Source organism: Papaver somniferum, chromosome 11, assembly GCF_003573695.1.
Source record: "Papaver somniferum cultivar HN1 chromosome 11, ASM357369v1, whole genome shotgun sequence".
Taxonomy (NCBI): Eukaryota; Viridiplantae; Streptophyta; class Magnoliopsida; order Ranunculales; family Papaveraceae; genus Papaver; species Papaver somniferum.
In genome coordinates, this window is record NC_039368.1 from 33,745,822 (window position 1) to 33,766,363 (window position 20,542).

The following is a 20,542-nucleotide window of genomic DNA, read 5'->3' on the forward strand; positions in this document are numbered from 1 at the left end:
TGGAATTGCTGGAATCAATAGTGGCATCTCTAGGCTATCCATTTTGCTATATATTTTTCTTACCTCTGCAGTTCGTGCAATCAAGGGACAGTTCAAAGATCCCTCAATAACTCTTTTTTGTGAGAAGGTTCATGGAGGTCAAGGATAACATTGCAAAACTAAGGAAGTGCTTTGCTGGATCGTTGAGATTGGACGATTTAAATGCCATCTTGCCGTTGCCATTGAAAGACCTAAATCGTTTGTTTTCAGACCCTGAAGAGGAGGTCTAGCATAACAAATTTCATAAAAAGAATGAGAAATGCTTGTGACTGCGATGATGGCTGGAGCAATACTTGAGTTAGGTTCATAGAGCACATGGAAGTTTTGAAGAAGAAGGGTTTACCATACGCCTGTCATTTTTCCTCAATGAGACATATTTGGATGGTAGATGAATTGGAAAGTTGATGAGGGGAAAGATAATTTGAGCACATTAACTGTATATGGTTGTGATAAGTCAACATGAATCTCGAAGCTCTAAGAGTCGCTACTTTAATTTGTTGTATGTGTGTTTTATTTTTTTGGAAATTTGTTCTCTGTTCTTTTTTGTCAGTATTCCGATGTTTGGGGTATTACTACTTCTACTTCTATCGATTGGGAATATGGTTGATACAGTAACTCAGGATAGCCAACCTGAGCCCGTGCAACGCACGGGTGCAACACTAGTCGACCTAATATTGGCTCGGTTTTAAACTGATTCGAGCTGATAGGGTTTGTAATATCGTGCTTTTATCTGTGGTAATGTTGTGTAAATAAAAATTCAGTTCACGAGTTGACTCAAATTAGCTGAAAATTCCTGCAAGAATTTTTGCCTGCTAACTTTTCTCATCTTCACTTGTAATTTTTGTTTTTGTACCTTCCTTTCATTCATATACATATTGTTAACTTAAATAACTATATGTTCAACATTGATAAAACTTAGAAACAATACTTTCAATTAAAAGAAACAAAATTTCAAATTAACAAAGTTCAACTTAAATGCAATAAAAAAATACAGATCGCAGAGTCCGCAAAACAATTTCAAGTGACTGTGAATATTTTTCAAGGATCAAAGACCACTGGCATATGACACGATAACACCGCAACAACAAATAAAATCTATGTTAAAGTATTTTAACAACATCGAATTGAAAAGCAAAGAAAAAAGACTAAACAAGATGACATTATCTTCCTCAATGCTAGAGTTTATGTAACACTCAGTATTTTTAGCATGGCGCATGTGCAAAGATGCGTCATGACATGAGATGAAGCTTCATATCAAGCTCCGTTGCGTGTTAAGAGGAACATTGTCTTAGAGCCAATATGGCGCAAAGTAAGGCGTATTGCGAAGATATCACACCAAGAAAGTACAAGTTGTAAGTTGTATTGGCCAAGAGCCAATCTCGCACCAAAGGTGCTTCAGGCCAGTCGGGTGGTTGGCCTTGAACAAAGTAGCGTCACAATGGCGCATTACGCAGTTCATTGGCCTATGGAAAATATCGCAACATGCCATAGAAGACTGGCCTTGGAAATGTACAACCATCACGGCTGTACAGTGGAGTGGCTTATGAGCCAAAGCCGGAAATACAACCATCATTTCCCTTCACTGGATCTGGCTCAGGAAATGTTCATCCATCATGGCCGGACATTGGAACTGTCCTGTGAGCCAGAATTGAATGTACAACCATCACGGCCGTAGATTGTAGTTGGCCAGGGTAGTATTGTGCAGCCATCACGGTCCTTGGGACTTGGTGAAGTCATTTTCCTCCGCTAAGCTAAGTTGTAAAAATGTCTTTAAAGCATGTATAGGGAAGGGTAGTTGGTTGAAGGTGCATATGCGGACTATGCACCAAGTAAGCTTAATAGCTTAGCCAAAAGAGTATAAATGATGCTTCGACCTCATTTATAGCTGTGTAGCCTTGCCAATGGATCATAATAAGCATGGGCATCACTATGCCATGTCGCGGACCAAATATACATCACTATGATGCATTTTAATGGAATGGCCTATACAAACTAGGCCATTACCGTTATTGCTTGGCCATGGCCTTCCAAACGAGTTGGCTTAAGTTTATGTCCCTTCGAGGATGAACTATGGTCAGTGCTTGATCTTTTTAGAGTAGGGGAGGGTATGTAGGTAGCCGCAATGAGTTGCAGCATTGTCGGTCCAGCATTTTGTCGCTCATATCATCTAATTTAGAGATGATTGTGGCATACTGGCGTCTCTTATCATCTGGCTCGGCAGTTCGACGTAAGAGATGATTGTGGACAATTTGATGAGGCAAGTTGAATTCCATTCATTGGATGCTCATACTTCCTATCAAGGCGTTCGACTTAGGCATATGCCAATGGCGCATTGGTCATGGCCTCGAAAGTAAGATACATCGATATGCAGGTTAACGGAGCTTTCATAAGCCTAAAGAAAGTACGACATGAGCCTGATTGATGCACCCTTGGCACAAGAAATATAAGTGCATCCTTTCAGAAATGCCTAAGCTAAGTGAAGAGGGGGTATTAGGCTTGCAATGGCATATGCGTAAGTTCAAGGCAAGTCTTATGCCTGGACAAGACTCGGAAGCCAGTGATGCATGTAAGGTGCATCATCCATAACCTTCAAGGTTTTAAATCCTTTGTAGAACAAGGGTAAATTGGAACGATGTGGAAGCTAGATTAGTTGCATCATGCTCCACACGAGCATGCTTGCAAGGAAAAATGGACATGCATTTTCCTAGCTGTAAGGCCCAGATTATGGTATCATTATGGCGCATTGGGGAAGTTATGGCCTACGCTCCCTGACGCGTTAGGCGTATTTTTCCGGTCCGTCACAGCTTATCATATAGTACATATCCACATAGAATATCAAGAGCAATGGATTTTTTGTAACCATCTTTGCTTACAGTGCAATGCCCCAACTGTCCTATATGATAAATATCTTCTCCATTAGACTAGTACACGCTTACGGTACTAAATGCTGATTCAGATGCCACTAAATAACAAGCATGGATAATATACTTTAAGGAAATGATCTTCAGGTTTATGAAAATCATGCTGAAGTTGGTGCCACCTTTTTAGCTATGAAGTTTAAAAAACTAAGAGCTTGTTTGGTACAATTTTTAAAAATTGTTTCAAAAATAGTTTTCCATTGTTTTAAAAACATACTTTTTTTTTCATTTTCTAAAAATTGTTTGGTTGAATAAAAACTGTTTTTGAAAACCAAGGAAAATCAACTAAATCAGGTCAAATGTAAAGACTCGTCTAAGAGATAGTGATACTAGCCATGACTCATTTGCAGTCATTCCTCCAATCTCTTACTTTGTTCTGAAAAGAGGAAGAAGGAACAAAAAAAAGAAAAAAGAGAAAACACAGAAAACAATAATTTGTTTTTTTCATTTTTTTTTCTTTTCAAAAACAGAAAACAACTAGAAAACATGTTCAGAAAATATCCCTATCAAACGCGTTTTCTCCTGTTTTTTGTTTTCTCTGTTTTTATAAACAGAAAACTGTACCAAACAGACTCTAAGTCTTCAGAAGGCTGGTAAACTTGTAAAATAGTCACTTGTATTTTGAATATGATCTACTCGATGTTACCAAAATATCATCTACTTCATCTTAATATAAAATATCTTTATCCAAATTTTTTGTCAATAATAGAAAAGAAAAACAGAAGCAGTATAGGACATAAAGCCGGAACCTCCTGAAGAAAGAAGCAGAAATGAAAAAAAATTGGAAAAAACAAAAATTACATCAACCAGCTCGTATAAAGCTATTTATTCGGTAATTCTTTTCAAAAGCTTTCAAGTAAGTTCCATGTTTTGGTTTAGTATTTTTTTTCCTAGTACCACACAAAACAGGTTGAAACCTATCCTATGGGGAAGATGGAGTATCTTCTACCACAATGATGAATATATTGGTCAATTGCCACTTATTTAATATGTGGCTAACCTATTAAATATGTTAGTGTTAATTAGTATAAACAACCATGTTTAATTTTTGAGAGTTTCTTGCTCTTTGTAAATAAATTATACGTTCCTCCTCCGATAAATTTGTCCAGCGAATTTTTTTCAAAAAGACGAAACTTGCAATATTAACAAAATTATTATTTGAAGACATAGTAATCTGTATCTCAGTTTGTCATAAGCATAATAACATTTTCTTATGAATTTATAACGTCAACACTAACAAGGTCGTCATCTTGCTCATTTACTATGTCATTGGCTGCTTGGTTTATGAGGTTTGTCGAAACCTCATGAAGAACACCCATGTTGTTGCAATTCTATCCAGAAGGTAGTGATACTTTGACGACCAGCAACAAAGATAAATGGGTAGGATCCCTCCACCACAACTTAGCTTCACCTTTTACATACATGTTATTGTTAACCAAAGTGACTTTCCGTTTTTGAACAGTTATGGATGCTTTGAAATACTGCTCCATGTCCAAGATAAAGTTATCTAATCACCGGAAAAAACTTTCAGTTTTGGAACTTTCATCTTAGTAAAGTCTCCACCACCACTACCACCAGCAGTAGCATTGTTCGCTTCCAATGTACACACACACCTTCTTAGGACACACATCTCCTCAGTGAGTTCCTTAAATGATTCTGTGAACATGGTGTTAGCGGTACTAATTTAGCCCTCCAAATCAGAACTTTTTTTAGTCGCTTCTACATTCTAACAACAAATCTGTCCAATGCCTGAATATTATTCAACAGAGTCTCATTAACATTTGCATCATTCGGATGACATACCTCTTCGCCAATGTAAGTGTAGAAAATCCTACCACTACATCCGACAATCCACATAAACTAAAAGCAATCATAAGTAAGTAAAGACTCATAAGAACACAAGGTTTACGTGGTTCGGCATGATTACCTACGTCCACGGGGGTGAAGGGTTGATCTTATTACTTCGCACAATGATACAAGATATGGTTCTCTCTACAATGTTCTCTCTATATGCTCTCACTTACTCACTACTTGCTTTCCTTTCTCTCTTGACAAATCTCTCTATTTATAGGCTAACATGCTCATACAACCAAGTTACAGTGTAAGTCATAGTTCATCCTTTTTGATGACCTTGTCGAGTGGTAAGTGATATTCCCTCCGATATTCATTACCCGAATTTCGTGTAGTCCTGATGGGTGTGGTGCCCGATGTTAGTGTATTGGTATTCTTCGACCGATGTCGCCCTTTCTCTTGACTCGAGCTGGTACTTTTATCTCTTGGCCCCACTTTGTCTGAATTCTTCTGATCTTCCCACGTGCTTCGTCACTGTACTCATTATCCTAATTCCCGATGAGTATCTTTACACGTGCTAGTTCCACAAGTGTTTGGTAGGAATCTCTTTCTTCGTGCTAGGGTTGTAAAGGATGATTCGGTGTTGCGCTTCACCCTTTGGCTCGGTTGGCGCGACAACTTTGCCGAAATTAGGGTTTGGCATGTCGAAACCCTATTTAGCATATATGGTATGTAGTATGCGGTAGGTGGCACATTTGTCATGTGCACTTGGCATGCATGTTTGGCGTGTGCGATTGGCATGCTTTTGGCATATTTTGCATGTCGTTTGGCATGTGCACCTAGCATGTGTGTTTGGCATGTTCGGCATGTCGTTTGGCATGTGCGTCTGGCATGTTTGTTTTTGGCATATTTGACATGTCGTTGGCATGTTGGCATGGTTTTGGGAAGCCAACCTGGTAGGGTAACCTTTTGACACAATTTCCACCCTTTTTTAAAGATGTGGCAGGTTTAGAGCAACCTGATTGGTCAACAAAAGTAGGGAGCCGGCCAAGCATGGGTGTAGCCACCCTTTTGGTGCACGTGGCAGGTTTAGTGCGACCTGATTGGTCGATGGGAAATAGGGCCGGAAAGTATGGCCCATCCACAACTTATGTGCGTGTGGCGAGTTTAAGGCGACCTGATTGGTCGAGGAAAATAGGGCCGGTTTAGGATGGGCGTGGCCAATGGAAAATGGCTCTGCTTGGCCTATTAAGGCATGGCCACGCCTCTCTTTGCTGCTGCTCCTATCATACGGCTCCTTGTTTTCTGATTCTGGGCAAGATTTTGCATCTGCTAATCCATGGCGGATTAATTACCTAGTTTGCCTAGGCTTATTTTCGACAAGCAAGGTTTGATATACTACGCAAGGCGCAAAACCCTAACTTTTACAAATTAGTCAGGATAATTGATTGAATTCTATATGTTGACACAAAGTTCTTTTAAGTTCATTGCCAGAGAGCAGCATGCTTTCTGATTGAATATCTTGTGCAAATACCTTATCCTTGATACTTGGAAATTCGTGCTACTCTGCTGCGAGTGAACACAAATTGTCATGCCATATCAACATTAAGGGTTCAACCAAGGAACATAGCACACATAGCATTCAAAGAAACTTATATTAATTGAATGTAGGCAAGGTGCCAAAATTTACAGAATACCTGGGATTGTTGCTACATGCACCATTCTGGGTAAATTTTATGAGAGAATATTGAGTTGCTCAATAAGTGTGCCAGTGAAGAGGTTAAACACCCATCACCTTTACACGGCTATGTCTCTTTATAGAGTGTCGGCCTATTAGATGCAGGGTTTTAAAATTTTAGCCCTGAACTAAAATCCACCATCAACATTAAGTCTCATGCTTAGCACGTAACAGTGGCCTTATTGTGGGTAAGCATGAGATGGTGACAGACAAGAGTAAAATCGAAAGGGCAAGACATGAAGAGATTGCCAAGGAAATCTGACTAACCTTTGGCAAGAGGAACAAGTAGTCTATGATCCTTGTGTCGGCGGCTTGGCATATTTCTGGCTTGGCCACAGGGTGCTGGCGAGCTTTGCTTCCCGGAGCGTTGGTGCTAACTTGGGACATGGGGATGATGCCGACGTCGCGGCTTCGGCCGTGGAGCGGTAACGATGGCGTTGCTGGCTTGGGCCACAAATTGGTGGATGGCGCTAGCTGGCTAGGTCACAGAACGTATGGAGATGGCACTTGGCTTCAGTCTGTGGAATGATGGAAAGTGGACTTGGAACTTTGGATATCCAAACAGTGAGGATGGATCCGCTAGGTCACAGGATGGGCGGAGATAACACGGCTTTGATCACGGAGTGCTGGAGTCATGGCACTGCTTGTTAGGCTGTGGAGCGGGAAGATGGCGCTGGCTAGGTCATGGAATGGCAGGGATGGCGGCTGACTTGGATGCCAAACCTTAATTATCCGTACATTCAAGTATTTAATCCAGCTGATATCCCGCGTTCGGAGCCTTGATACACGAATGGTAAAAGGGTTTTCTTTCTCAGGCTTCATCAATCCGCCCAATATAAGAGGCGATCTTGAGCCTTTATTTCATATATATCACTATGGAATTGCGTCCATCCTCTTCGCAGGTACCGTCTCGTGTCTCTTCTCCTAGTTCTCTATTTTGTCTTCTTCATCATGTAGATTGCCGATGCAGACATAATGTAAAAAAAAATTGTTTGTTTGTAGGGCACAATGGGATCTTCCGGTGATGATCATACCTTTGACTCCTCGGAGAAATTTTTTGAAGTTGACAAACCCAGGTTTTATTCACATGAGGAGATATTAAAACAAATCAATCCTTTATTCCATGCAGCCGTCCGGATTATACAAGGAATGTATTTCACCCATCTACGCATCGTGCGGGTGCGTGCTTAGGCTTTCATGGCTTTGATGGACATGGAGGAGAAATGGAGACATGATGAAGCGTCCCAGCAAGTCGGGAAATCTCAAAGTGATGAAGCTTCTCCACATCCCAATGTCAGGGGTAATCGATTCGCTTCTCAATTGAAACGGCGAAAGACTCATCCCAAGAAACTTCTGGGAGAGGGCCAGTTTGATTAACTCTTCCATAATGGAATCGTAATCCTTGGTTCTGACGTGGATGAACTGGAGCATCCTCAAGGGCTTGTTGGAAAAGTTACGGAGAAAGATGTTGACGCGGTTTACGAGACTGAGGCAGCTTCCGGAGTGGACGCCGAAACTGCTGCTGGGGGAGTTGAAGCGATCGCTGAGGATGCTGTCAAGGAAGATGGTGAGGCGGCGAAAGCATATGTCGGATCCATTGTCGAAATGGATCCTGGACGGGATGCTGACGCTGCTACTGAAACGGCTTCTAGATGGTATGTTGAAGCTGCTGCCGAAACGGCTTCTGGATGGGATATTGAAGCAGCTGCTGAAAAGGCTTTTGGATGGAATATTGAATCTGCTGCTGAAACGGCTTCTAGATGGAATGTTGAAGCTGCTGCTGAAACGGCTTCTAGATGGGATGTTGAAGCTGCTGCTGAAACAGCTTCGGGATGGAATGCTTGCTGTTGGAGAGGGTGCTGGGGTAAGTGATTGAAAAGGCTCTGATGGAGGCGTCATTGACCAAGGTGTCTTTTCATTGACAACTGGTTTTCCATTTTGTTATTTCCTTCTGCAGTGAAAACAATATTTTCGTAGATCGTAAATGTTTTTGATACTTCGGTTTTTCTTTTTGTTCGTGCAACTGAAGCCATGTTTCACCAAGTAATATTCTTTCATTTATGCTGCTTTGATAATTTCACATCTTTGATTGAATGAATAAAATCTCCCGGAAGAGACCTAAAACCCCTTTTGCGAAAAACAAGTTCATCCACTCTTCCAAAGCGATTCAGCGTATGGGAAGCCAAATCACATAAATGACACAGCAATAATGCTAGTAGGCGTGTCACATTCTCTCCGCTTAGCTACTTCCATGGGAACACCTCGCATGCAGTTGGCAATAGTAACTCAAAACAGGGGAAAACAGTAGCAATGATTAAGGATTTTGACCAACCTTTTATTGGATTTTCCCTCGCAAATTACATAGGACGTCTGTGACATGCCGCCGGGGTATGTAGAAGTGTGAGCCGTCACAATCTAGGAAACACATTGTGAGAAGTAGAGAATCCTCGTCGGGAAAAATTTGAAGCCATATGTTCTTGAAGGAAGGCGTCCGTGCAGCCACTCGATGATCTTCTTCCTTGCACATTCCCTTCTTCAGTTTTTTTTTTCCGAATAAGATATTTCTTGTAGGGTTTGATTTTTCTAGTTTTTAATTGATGGGTAATGACTTTGTAGGTTTGCTGGATACTTTTCCCTTGAGATGATTTAGGAAAACTTATTTTGAAATAAAGATGCTTTTAATTAAAATCGAAACCCTAAGTATGAATGCAAGTATTGCAATCATTTTGAAGGGATTACAAATATTGCAGGGAAAAGGGAAATTTCTGAAGGAAATACTTAAAAGGAAAACGCTGGAGGAAAAGGTAGCACAACATTTTAGGTATTGAAGGGCTTGAGCCATCGCGAGTGAATTGTCACGCCTTCCAGTTTGTCGGCATTGATGAGTTTGCAGTAACCTCCCAAGATAACATATGCCACCAGGTATGGCTTGTATTCCCTTTCTTTAGGCGAATCAGGTTGAGTGGATAGCTTCACTGTTACATCTCCAACTTGAAACGCGATCGCCTCGACTACCATATCTCCAATTTGAAACGGGTTTAGGCGTTGCGCAACCACTTAGCTTCTAAATTTTTGATAAAGCATTTGAAAGGCCCAGCATCCCATTCACATATCTTAATGATGCCCGGGTTGATAACTGGACCGAGTCCCCACGCCTAACCGAGAGGACAAGTGACTGGGTGCAGAAAGGGTTGTTCAATAAGACTTACTTGTGTTCGGAATCTTCGGATGAACGTCGACGGTCTTTCTCCAGGTAATTGAGTTACCTTGGTAAGTTGTTGATATGGAAACATATGATCTTCAGGGTTGGATGGCTTGTTGGAAATTCTTTCGGGTATCGACACCGGCAGAGGGGATACTCCTAATTTCGATTTATTGCCATGTACCCATGACCGCGCCAGAATCATGTCGTAATTTGAGGGTTCTTTGACAATGTGGAATTTTCCATGTGTTAGAGCATCTCCCACTTTAATTTCAAGGTTGATGTAGCCATATGCGCCTATTGCTTCTCCTTCCAAGTTTTTGACCACAATTGGGGAAAGAGTAGCCTCTTGCTTCGAAATTCTTGCAGCTCTCAGAGTCTTGATGGTAACGATGTTGAAGTCAGAGGCCGCGTCGATCAATGTGCTATCAAGATCGGTGTCCCTCAGATGAACCGTGGTCAGCAGTCCCCAGTTGCATTTCCTAACACCGCTTCTTGAGAGAGCTTGGGATTCCGGTGTGGTTTCTTCAATAAGAAAAACTTGCTTTCCCGACACAACGTGATTAAGGGCTGTGAACATATCTTGACGCTGCGCCTTGGAGAAATAGAGAATTTCGCATACATGTTGCATCATGGATTGCACGGTTTTGTGAACAGAGTCTCCAGAAAGCCTGCAACTCCTGACTGGAAGAAGATCTCTGTGAACTCCCTCATTTCCCAGTTGAAGTTCCCCTGTCTCCACCTTTTCTTTGAAGATACGCTTTAATCTATTGCAGTCACTGGTCGGGTGGTGAACAAACCTGTGGTAGCGGCAATACTTAGGGTTTGCCATTTCCTCTTCAGTTGATGGGCGCCTGATAGGAGGCAGCTTGATGGCGCCATCTTTAATCCATGCTTCCAAGAGTTCAATTACTTCTTCGATTGGGAACGGGAAATCTAAGGCCTTTTCTCCGGCTTCTTGATGCTGCGCAGGAGCCTTAGCTGCGGTCTTTCGTGGTGGAACCGCCTGATGTACTAGCATTGCGCGCTTGGATTGATGTTCTTCCGCCGGAGCCTTCCTTTTTCCTATTTCACTTACCACGCTCACAGAAGGACCAGTGTTATATTGCTTGTTGATGAGACGTCTATTTTCTCGAGTTTCGCATGCGTCTTCAACCTTGGCTGGCCTGGTTCTTTCTAATAATGTTGGTGTTGTTGTGGCCGACCGTTTAGCAGCCTCATGAAGTTCAAAGAATGTCTGGAATCGCAGATTCTCCAGTAAGGCACGGTATATTGGAACCATGCCATTGATGCAAGAATCCACTAATTGTTGTTCGGTCACATTTGGGTCGTGACAATCCAGCGCTTGAATTCTGAATCTTTTGACATAATCATTTAGATGTTCATTGTTTCGTTAAAACATCCTTCCTAAATCTGAGAAGGTAATTTGCTCAGACACAAAGAAGTACTTTTTGTAGAAATCCGTGACCATGTCACCCCAGTTGGATATGCTATTTGGTACAACGCTGTTGTATCACGTGTATGCTCTTCCGTTAAGTGATTTCTAAAACTCTTTCAAACAGAGTATATGATTGTATTCGTTCTCGCCCAAGGATTCCAAAAATTGAGAGACATGTTCAGGCGCATTACCGGTGTCGTCATACATGGAGAATTGAGGAGAAGAGTATCCTCTCGGAAGAGGAATTCTTTATACTTCAGGAGGATATGGGGGTTGATGCTGATGCATGTCCGCAAAATCGCTTTTGTCTCGGTTTCGAAGAAGTCATTCCAAATCTTCTCTTGTGATAAAATTGGATGGTTGATTCCTCTCTACTGGAGCTCCTGAACGAGTCTTTTCATCTACAAAGGTGCGCCCTGCTGAGTTATCGGCCTCAGGAGTATTGAAGGTGTTCCTCATTGGCTATGGCTGGCGTGATGCCTGTGATAGCCGCTCCATCACTGTCTTGAGGAAAATAAGCACTTCTTTCTGAGTCAAAGTCATGTCCGTCTGAGCTCTAGCGAGAACCTCCTGTCTTTCCATCAAATCAGCAATGGTGATATGGGATCGGATTCTTCTGGATCCCCCAGTTTCTCGTCCCGAGGGTGGAGTAGCAGCGGCTGTAGTGACGGTTGGAGGTGTCACACTTGAAGAAAAATTTGGGGTGGCGGCAGCGGCCCTGGCTCTGGTGACCAGAGGAGTAGCGCCTGAAGGAACGTTTTCCGCGCCGCTGGTGTTGATAGGTGGCGTATTAATGCCACTGGAAGGAACGTCAATACCGAGTGTATTTTCAGCGCTAGTGTTTTTAGGGTTTGTTGCTGATCCGGACCTGAGTTCTACCATCTTGAGATCGGGATTGAAAAATGAAATTAGAAATTGGAAATTGATATTGCAACCGATAGATTAATCTCCCACTGTGGTCGCCAATTGTTTGAAGGTGAAAACAATTTTTGCTGGTTTTGGTAAATTCGTGTGTGTGGATGAGAAACGAGTCTAGACCCTAAACAATGTACTGCACGGGAGTACTTTTGATTCTAGAGATCAATCTGTACAACCCTGGCCTAAACCAAGAAATGGCCGTTCCAGGCTTGCTTCGGTCACAAATTGAAGGAGAAGGGTTGGTCTTAGGGAGGGAAGCGAAGAAAGTGTTGAGACCAGAATAGTTGATTCTGAAGGTGTGGTTGTTTACGACTTGTATCAGAAAGTAGAACTGGATAGCATAATGGAAAGCAACCAGTTGATTTCAGGTGATTTCTGGATATTGTGTTGTTCTCTGACCAAAACTTGTCGTTTGGTGGAAATAGGTGAAACCTATTTATACAAGTCGTAGTAAAACGTACCATGGTCTCGTAGGAAGTGAAGACGATTGAGTAGTGGAAGAGTGGAGTAACGTGTAACGTCATAATTTATGCTTCCATGATGAAGGAAACATTTACACCATTACTTCTTGCCATTACTAACCTCCCCTTCTTCATGACACTTTCTTGTAAAGGGGGTATTGCACGCCGCACGCTGTAAACCGCCAGACCAATACCTTGATGACTATCCCCCAGTTTGTGACATGTTTGATGTCTCGAGTGTTTTCGTGGAAAACATGTAGCACTTTGTTATGTGTGGCAAGTTAAAATCAAGAGGCTTGCCTCAGGAAAATAGCACGCGCTGCTATTAGGCTTGTCTTGTCTGGTCGCCTGAAACTTGCCACAAGCCTGGCGGCTCGGTGGCGAACTTTGATGGCTGAGATTACATCTCATGATGAAGGGTAGTCGTTGATTATGGTTGCCTTTTGTTGGCGCCTGGTAATGGCGCAATGGCACCTTTGGTGCATGCCAGCGGCATTGCAGCATGGTTGGCATGGCTCGTGCATGTCAGTGGCACGGTGGTGCAAGCGTCTCCTAACATAGACATGGACACTAGATTTAGGCGGTGGGTCGCCTAAAAGTTGCCACAAGTCTGGAAGTTCGGTGGCAAACTTGGATGGCTGATATCGCATCTCATGAGGAAGGGTAGCCGTTGATTATGGCTACCTTCTGTTGGTGCCTGGTAATGGCGCAATGACACCTTTGGTGCATGCCAGCGTCATTGCAACATGTCTGGCATGGCTCGTACATGCCAGTGGAACAGTGGAATGGCTGGCATAGTTTGTGCATGCCAGCGGCATGATGGTATAAGTGGCGCCTGGCATAGCCATGGCCGTTGGATTTAGGCGGCTGGTCGCCTAAAAGTTGCCACAAGTCTTTCAGTTTGGTGGCACACTTGGATGGATGATATTGCATCTCATGGGGAAGGGTAGACGTTGATTATGGCTACCTTCCGTCGGCGCCTAACAATGGCACAATGGCGCCTTTAATGCATGCCAGTGGCGTTGCGGCATGGCTGGCATAGTTTGTGCATGCCAGTGGCACGATGGTGCGAGTGGCGCCTGGCATAGCCATGGCCACTGAAATTTTGGCAAGTTGGTGTTACACCCAAACGTGGTGTGGCAACATCAGTTTTAACAGCCACATTGATCCCCATGTTCTGTGGAACATTGTTTGGCTCGGTTGGCGTGGCAGCTTTGCCAAATTGGGGTTTGGCATGTCGAAACCCTATTAGCATATATGGCATGTATTATGCGGTAGGTGGAACGTTTAGCATGTGCACTTGGCATGCCTGTTTGGCGTGTGCGATTGGCATGCTTTTGCCATGTCTGGCATGCCGTTTGGCATGTGCGCATGGCATGCGCGTTTGGCATGTTCGGCATGTCGTTTGGCATGTGCGCCTGATATTTTTGTTTTTGGCATATTTGACATGTCGTTGGCATGTTGGCATGGTTTTGGGAAGTCAACTTGGTAGGGTAACCTTTTGACACAATTTCCACCTTTTTTTAAGGTTGTGGCAGGTTTAGAGCAACCTGATTGGTCAACAAAAGCAGGGAGCCTGACAAGCATGGGCGTGGCCACCCTTTTGGTGCGCGTGGAAGGTTTAGTGCGACCTGATTGGTCGATGGGAAATAGGGCCGAAAAATATGGGCCCAACCACAACTTACGTGCGTGTGGCGAGTTTAAGGCAACCTAATTGGTCGAGGGAAATATGGACGGTTTAGGATGGGGCGTGGCCAATGGCTTGTTTTCTTATTCTGGGCGAGATTTTGCATCTGCTAATCCATGGCGGATTAATTACCTAGCTTTCCTATGCTTATTTTCGACAAGCAAGGTCTGATATACTGTGCAAGGCGCAAAACCCTAATTTTTGCAAATTAGTCAGGATAATTGATTGAATTCTATGTGTTTACACAGAGTTCTTTTAAGTTCATTGCCAGAGAGCAGCATGACCTTATCCTTGATACTTGGAAATTCGTGCTACTCTTCTGCGAGTGAACACAAATTTTCATGCCATATCAATATTAAGGGTTCATCCGAGGAACATAGCACAAAAATCATTCAAAGAAACTTATATTAATTGAATGTAGGCAAGGTACCAAAATTTACAGAATAACTGGGATTGTTGCTACATGCACCATTCTGGGTAAATTTTATGAGAGAATATTGAGTTGCTCAATAAGTGTGCCAGTGAAGAGGTTAAACACCCATCACCTTTACACGACTCTGTCTCTTTATAGAGTGTCGGCCTATTAGATGCAGGGTTTTAAAATTTTATCCTTGAACTAAAAGCCACCATCAACACACTGCTTCATACTCAGCGACATTATTTGTTGCTTTGAATTCGAGTCTTAACGAGTGGACTATATTCTTCCCCTTCGGGGTTGTGAAGACCAATCCTAGCCCCGGTCCCTCTTGTTTGAGGATCCATCAACAAATAATTTCCATCATGTCGGGTTACAGGTTTCCAGAAGGTCTGGTGAGTCATCTCTATCTTCTTCCATGCCCGGGATATCCTCTACTTATTCCTCCTCACCAAGGGGGAAATCCGAAAGGAAATCCTCTACCGTCTGTGCTTTCACGGTTGTCCTCATTTCATACAAAATGTTAAATTGCTTAATTTGAGCACTCCACTTAGAGATCCGTCCCGATCTCGCTACACTGTCAAGTACTGACTCTATAAAATACTTTGTAAGTACCCGAATCCTGTGAGTCTGGAAGTATGTTCGCAACTTCAGTGTTGCAAATACTAATGCAAGTATTAATTGTTCAACTCTGGTGTAATTATTCTCCGCCGGGTTCATGGTCTTGCTTATGAAGTACACGGGTTTTTCTTCTACCCCGACATTCTTGACCAGAACTGCACGTATAACATAATTTGTTGCTCCGAGGTACAAGGTAAGTACTTCTTCGGGCTCGGGTCTTTGTATTACGGGTAAGCTCGCGAGATGTTGCTTGATATTTTGGAATGCCTCCTTGCATTCCTCGTTCCATTTGAATTTTTCCCCTTTTCTTAGTGTCCCGAAGAAGTTTTTACATTTGTTTGACGATCGTGATATGAACCATCCTAACGCCGCCAGATTTCCATTTAGCTTTTGTACATCCTTTACCGTTACCGGAGATGGCATTTCCAAGATGGCCCTAATCTTGTCGGGATCTGCTTCTATTCCTCTATCAGTGATTATGTATCCCAAGAATTTACTTGAAGTTACCCAAAAGGTGCACTTGGCCGGGTTTACTCTCATTTTGTATTTTTTCATAGTTTGAAAAATATCCCGAAGGTCTTTGATATAGCTGGACGCCGCCTTACTCTTTACCAGCATGGCGTCTACATAAACTTCAATGGTATTATGTATCTTATCTTCGAACATGTACTCTACCAGCCTTTGGTAGGTGGCATCTGTATTCTTCAACCCGAACGGCATCTTGGTATAACAGTATAGTCCTCTGGGTGTAAAGAAGGACGTATTTTATTGATCCTCGAGGGACAAGGGGATCTGGTTGTATCCCGAGTACCCATCCTTTAATGTTAACGCCTTGTGCCCCACTATGGATTCTACCAGCTGATCAATGTTGGGGAGAGGGAAACTGTCCTTCGGAAAAGCCTTATTTAAGTCGCTGAAATCAATACAGATCCTAACTCCTCCATTTAGTTTAGGTACTATTACCATATTCTAGATCCACTGTGGGTATTGCGCTTTTCTGATGATTCTCGATAACCGGAGCTTCTTCAATTCTGCCTCTACAGCTGTTTGCAGCTCGGGAGCAATTCTTCGCATCTTTTGCTGAACCGGTTTGAATTTTGGATCTATCCTCAGGTGATAGAAGCATACTTCCGGATCGATCCCTTTCATACCATGCATATTCCAAGCGAATGTATCTATGTTTTCTCGTAATAATGATATTAATTGGGACGCTTGCTCCTATGATAATAGTGACCTGATCTTCACCATCTTAGGCTCTTCCTCAGTCCCTAGGTTAACCTCCCGAGTAGGTTCTAAAGCCGTGAAGTTTGGCTTTGGATCTTTGATCGGTGTTGCTACCTTTGATTGTTATAAGATTTTATCCTCTCCGAATTCGTAGGACATAACTGCTTGTGAAATTGTTTTCTCCAATTATAGCCCGACCTTAATCTCCTTAGCCTTGTTATTTTCTCGTCGCAACCGAGCTCGCTTGTCTTCATTTTGCTGAATATCCACTTGTATGCACTGCCTTGCGGCCTGTGGATCTCCCAAGACTTCCACCACGCCTATGTAGGTAGGAAATCTCAGTCTTTGGTGGTAGGATGATACTACTCCTTTGATGCCCGCGATCCAGGGTCTCCCGGTGATCGCTTCATATCGTGACACGATATCGACTACACAGAAGGTAGTGAGGGTATCAAGGTAACCTTCTCTGTCCGAGACCCTAAGTGTAACCTCTCCCTTTGGTATTGTCACCGTCCCATTAAAACCATAGATTTTATAGGTCGAAGGGATCAGGATATCATATGATAGTTCCATCCTTTTGAACGTGTCATATAAGAGGACTGCAGCATAACTTCCGCTATATACTAACATTCTTTTCACACCCCATTCTTCGATTAGCAAAGTGATGACTAGAGGCTCACCGTGTGATTGACCATTCATCGGGACATCCTTTGCTGAAAATGTGATCGGTTTCATCATCCAGGCCTCCATTGGCAAGGTTTTTGCCACACTGAAAATTTTCTTCCCGGCTCGATCCCTCTTATGGATTCTTGACGTGATTCCCGTTCCTAAGTCGAATCATTATGTCGTGGAGTGCGAGATGGTTTTGCACACGAATTGAGTTCCCCGATCGATTCTGACTTGGTGCACTGGCGCGTCGGGTGTCGGTACCGTCTACTTGACGAACTATCTCAAGTATCCATCCCGAATCAAATGTTGTATTATGTCTTTTAATTCTCTACAGTCATTGGTAGAATGTCCCCGAAACTGATGATAATGACAAAATTTTTGGTGGTTCTTTGTATCGTCAAACTGTATCCTTCTGGTCTTCGGTTATCTGATGTCATTCCTTTTTTCTACTTCCTTGAAGATTTCCTACAGCGGCGCATTTAAGGGTGTGTATGTCCTTGGTTCGTGTCGGGGCTTCTTTCCCTTTTCGACCCATTCCTTCTTCCCCGAGGGTTTGTGGTGTGATCCTGACCTTTTTTCCGGCCGCTTCGAGACTTCCCGGGGGATTGCTTCCGCCGCCGTGCTAGCTTCTTGTCCTCCCTTATGTTGTGCTTCTTCTTGTATTTCCTCCAATTCTATGTAGTGTTTTTGCATCTTCCGCGTTTCTTTCAATGTTTGTGGTTTCTCGGTAAACATGGCTATCCAAATAGGGTCTGATTTCCCGAGAGAATTTTCAAACCTGAATATTTGCTAGTCCACTGGTACCTTCCCAGTACCGGTACATGATTTCCTCCACCTGTCTGTTAGATACCTCAAAGGTTCCCTGAATCTTCTAGCTAGAGTGAATAGTTTTTTACCCTAGGTTGGGCAATACTTTTATGCATATAAGTTTCGAGGAAAGTTTTGACCAGGAATCCATAGTTTCCGATGGATCCCACTGGTAGGGTGTAGAACCAGTTTCTTGCTTCTCCCTCCAAACTTGTAGGGAAAAATTTACACATGACTACGTCGTTGTTCTTCCATTGTAATAACAACATCGTATACATCTTGACATGTTCCACTGCATCTCCTGTGCCATCAAATCTTGATGGGAACGTCGGGAGTGTACACTTCGGAGGGAACGATGCTTGCTCTAACTCTCGGGTGAAGGGAGTCTTTTCCACCTCGCTAATCACTTCCGCTAACTTGTCGTTTTCGCCATATCCTGCGAGTTTTTTGACCATCTCCTCCAGTTGTTTGAGTTTAGCTTCGGTTGCACTATCAGACCTCCCACTTTGCCCGGGTGCCTCTTCTTCAGTCGATGAGTTCTCGGGTGGGCCGTACCCTCCACTTATTTGGTTTGGATCGGGTATGCATCCTTGAGGTGGCGGTGTTCGAGTGTACCCTGATTGGGTTCGATTGCCTGATGTACCTCGGCTTGAGGATCCTCTAGATCTCTCCCCTTGGTTCCGGAGCTGATAGTTCTCGTGCTCGACTGCTAAATTTCTCCTTTGTAGTTCCCTCATGAATTCTTCCTGCCTCCTCTGATTTTCCAGAATTTCCATCAACGTCGGGTCTATACTCTCGTGACTTTAATGACCATTCGGGTGGTTTGCTGTTACAGTCGGAGGTACGGCTGGAGGTGCAATGGGCGGTGGTTCTGGTGGTGCAACAGGTGGTGCCAATGGCTGGTTGACAGGTGGTGCTCCTGGTGTTGCCCCTGGCAAAAAATCTCGGGTTCCATTTCTAATTTCTAGTCGGATTTGTATGAGTCTCTCTTATTCTCGGTTCAAAGCATCTTGTTACTCAGCACGTTTTCTAGCTCTCCTGCGGTCCTGTTGAATCATTAGTATGTCCTCAGTGTCTGATGCTGTCAGGACGTCAATCGTATTCTCGGGTCTCCTCTGACTGGGCTCGATACGTTCCAGAAGAGTGAGGTCATCATCTTGACCTAGCTGGATCTCCTCGTTGACAGTCGACATTCCTATTGCATGTGTCGGGTTCTCCTCGAGTAGACGCTGACGATTTCTCTCCTTTCGTGAGTCTGTTACTCCTTCTTGCATGCATGTTCCTGCTACCGTTCGGTTCCTTAGCGTCCTACCTGTCCTCGAGGTGTTGGTCATCGGGTCGGGTTCGCTTTTTCTTCCGAAAGCTTGACCTACATCCACAGAATATACAACACCTTACTTTGAACTGTTTTCGCAAAGGTTTTGCAAATACAAAAAAGGAATTTGCTATTCGTCAGTGTGCAGATACAAGTACGATTCCTTTGATTTTGTCATGCTGAACTCAGCAAAGTGATTTGTTTGACTATTAGGGTATTTTTTATGGGAAAAGTTATTGTTAGGTCGCTTTAAGTACTCTTATTATGCATTAATCATTGTTTGTCCTACATTCCTTTTATTAATTGTCATCGCTTGACAGTAGGGTGGCCGGAAAAGTAACTCTTTGGTCGAGCTTTTTAATGCAATGACTTCCTTCATTAGATATCGACGAAATCACCGCTTATATATGATGTCGAGGCATGGATTGAATCATAATGTGCCTTCTTTTATGGTTATCCACGAGATTCCACAAGGATGGTTTGACCTTGGGATTCCTTTGGTTTTCCATGCACTTTTGCACTCGTATGAGTTTAACAGGGAAGGTAAAACAAATCTTACACTAAAAACCCTCTTCGAGCATTGCTCCAGCGACCTGACTCATTGATTTTGAGCCGATCTACTAGTGGTGAGGTAACACAATACTGCATTTACAAACTTTCAAGCTTTTAAATCATTATGCAAAAGTTTTTGACCGGATTTTTTGCCATTTAGTGAGATGAAGTTTCATTTAGCTTCTACCAAACATCAAGGATGTTATTTTTGGAGATTTTGAATCTTTCTAACAACTCCACTATCAAGACCTTGGAAGATCGTGTTTTAGGAAGATCTTTGTTGTCCCGGCACTCTAAATTAAAGTTTTTGAAAGAAGTGAAACCTGTATTGAAAACTAGGAAGCAAAACTTTGATCAAAATCACTCATCGTTAAAAAATACTCGATTTATACCAACTGATGCATCTAACCACAAGAGTCTTCCATTTAGCATCAACTAACATCCTAAGATGATTTAGGAGCTTTGGGTCTCTCTTAGTCGGCGCCAGAATGTATGTGGTTTTCAATCAAGGTATCCGAAGATGTTACTCGGTCCCCTTAGTCGTCGCCAGAATATAGGTGTAGAAAATCCTACCACTGCATCCAACAATCCACATAAACTAAAAGCAATCATAAGTAAGTAAAGACTCATAAGAACACAAGGTTTACGTGGCTCGGCATGATTACCTACTTCCATGGGGGTGAAGGGTTGATCTTATTACTTCGCATAATGATACAAGATATGGTTCTCTCTACAATGTTCTCTCTA

The 20,542-nt window shown here is 42.9% G+C and overlaps 2 protein-coding genes across 2 annotated transcripts; both read right to left on the reverse strand.

Annotated features, from left to right (window-relative positions):
* Nucleotides 1–16,638: 16,638 nt before the first annotated feature.
* LOC113324287 lies at nt 16,639–17,202 on the reverse strand. The gene has a single exon (XM_026572607.1). It carries the CDS (start codon nt 17,200–17,202, stop codon nt 16,639–16,641), a length of 564 nt encoding a protein of 187 aa, XP_026428392.1.
* A 1,529-nt stretch (nt 17,203–18,731) lies between these two features.
* On the reverse strand, nt 18,732–19,262 carry LOC113324288 (cathelicidin-2-like). The gene is made up of 2 exons (XM_026572608.1): nt 18,953–19,262; nt 18,732–18,859 (listed from the first exon to the last, which is right to left on the reverse strand). The coding sequence occupies exons 1-2, from the start codon at nt 19,260–19,262 to the stop codon at nt 18,732–18,734; spliced, it is 438 nt and encodes a 145-aa protein (XP_026428393.1).
* Nucleotides 19,263–20,542: the final 1,280 nt, after the last annotated feature.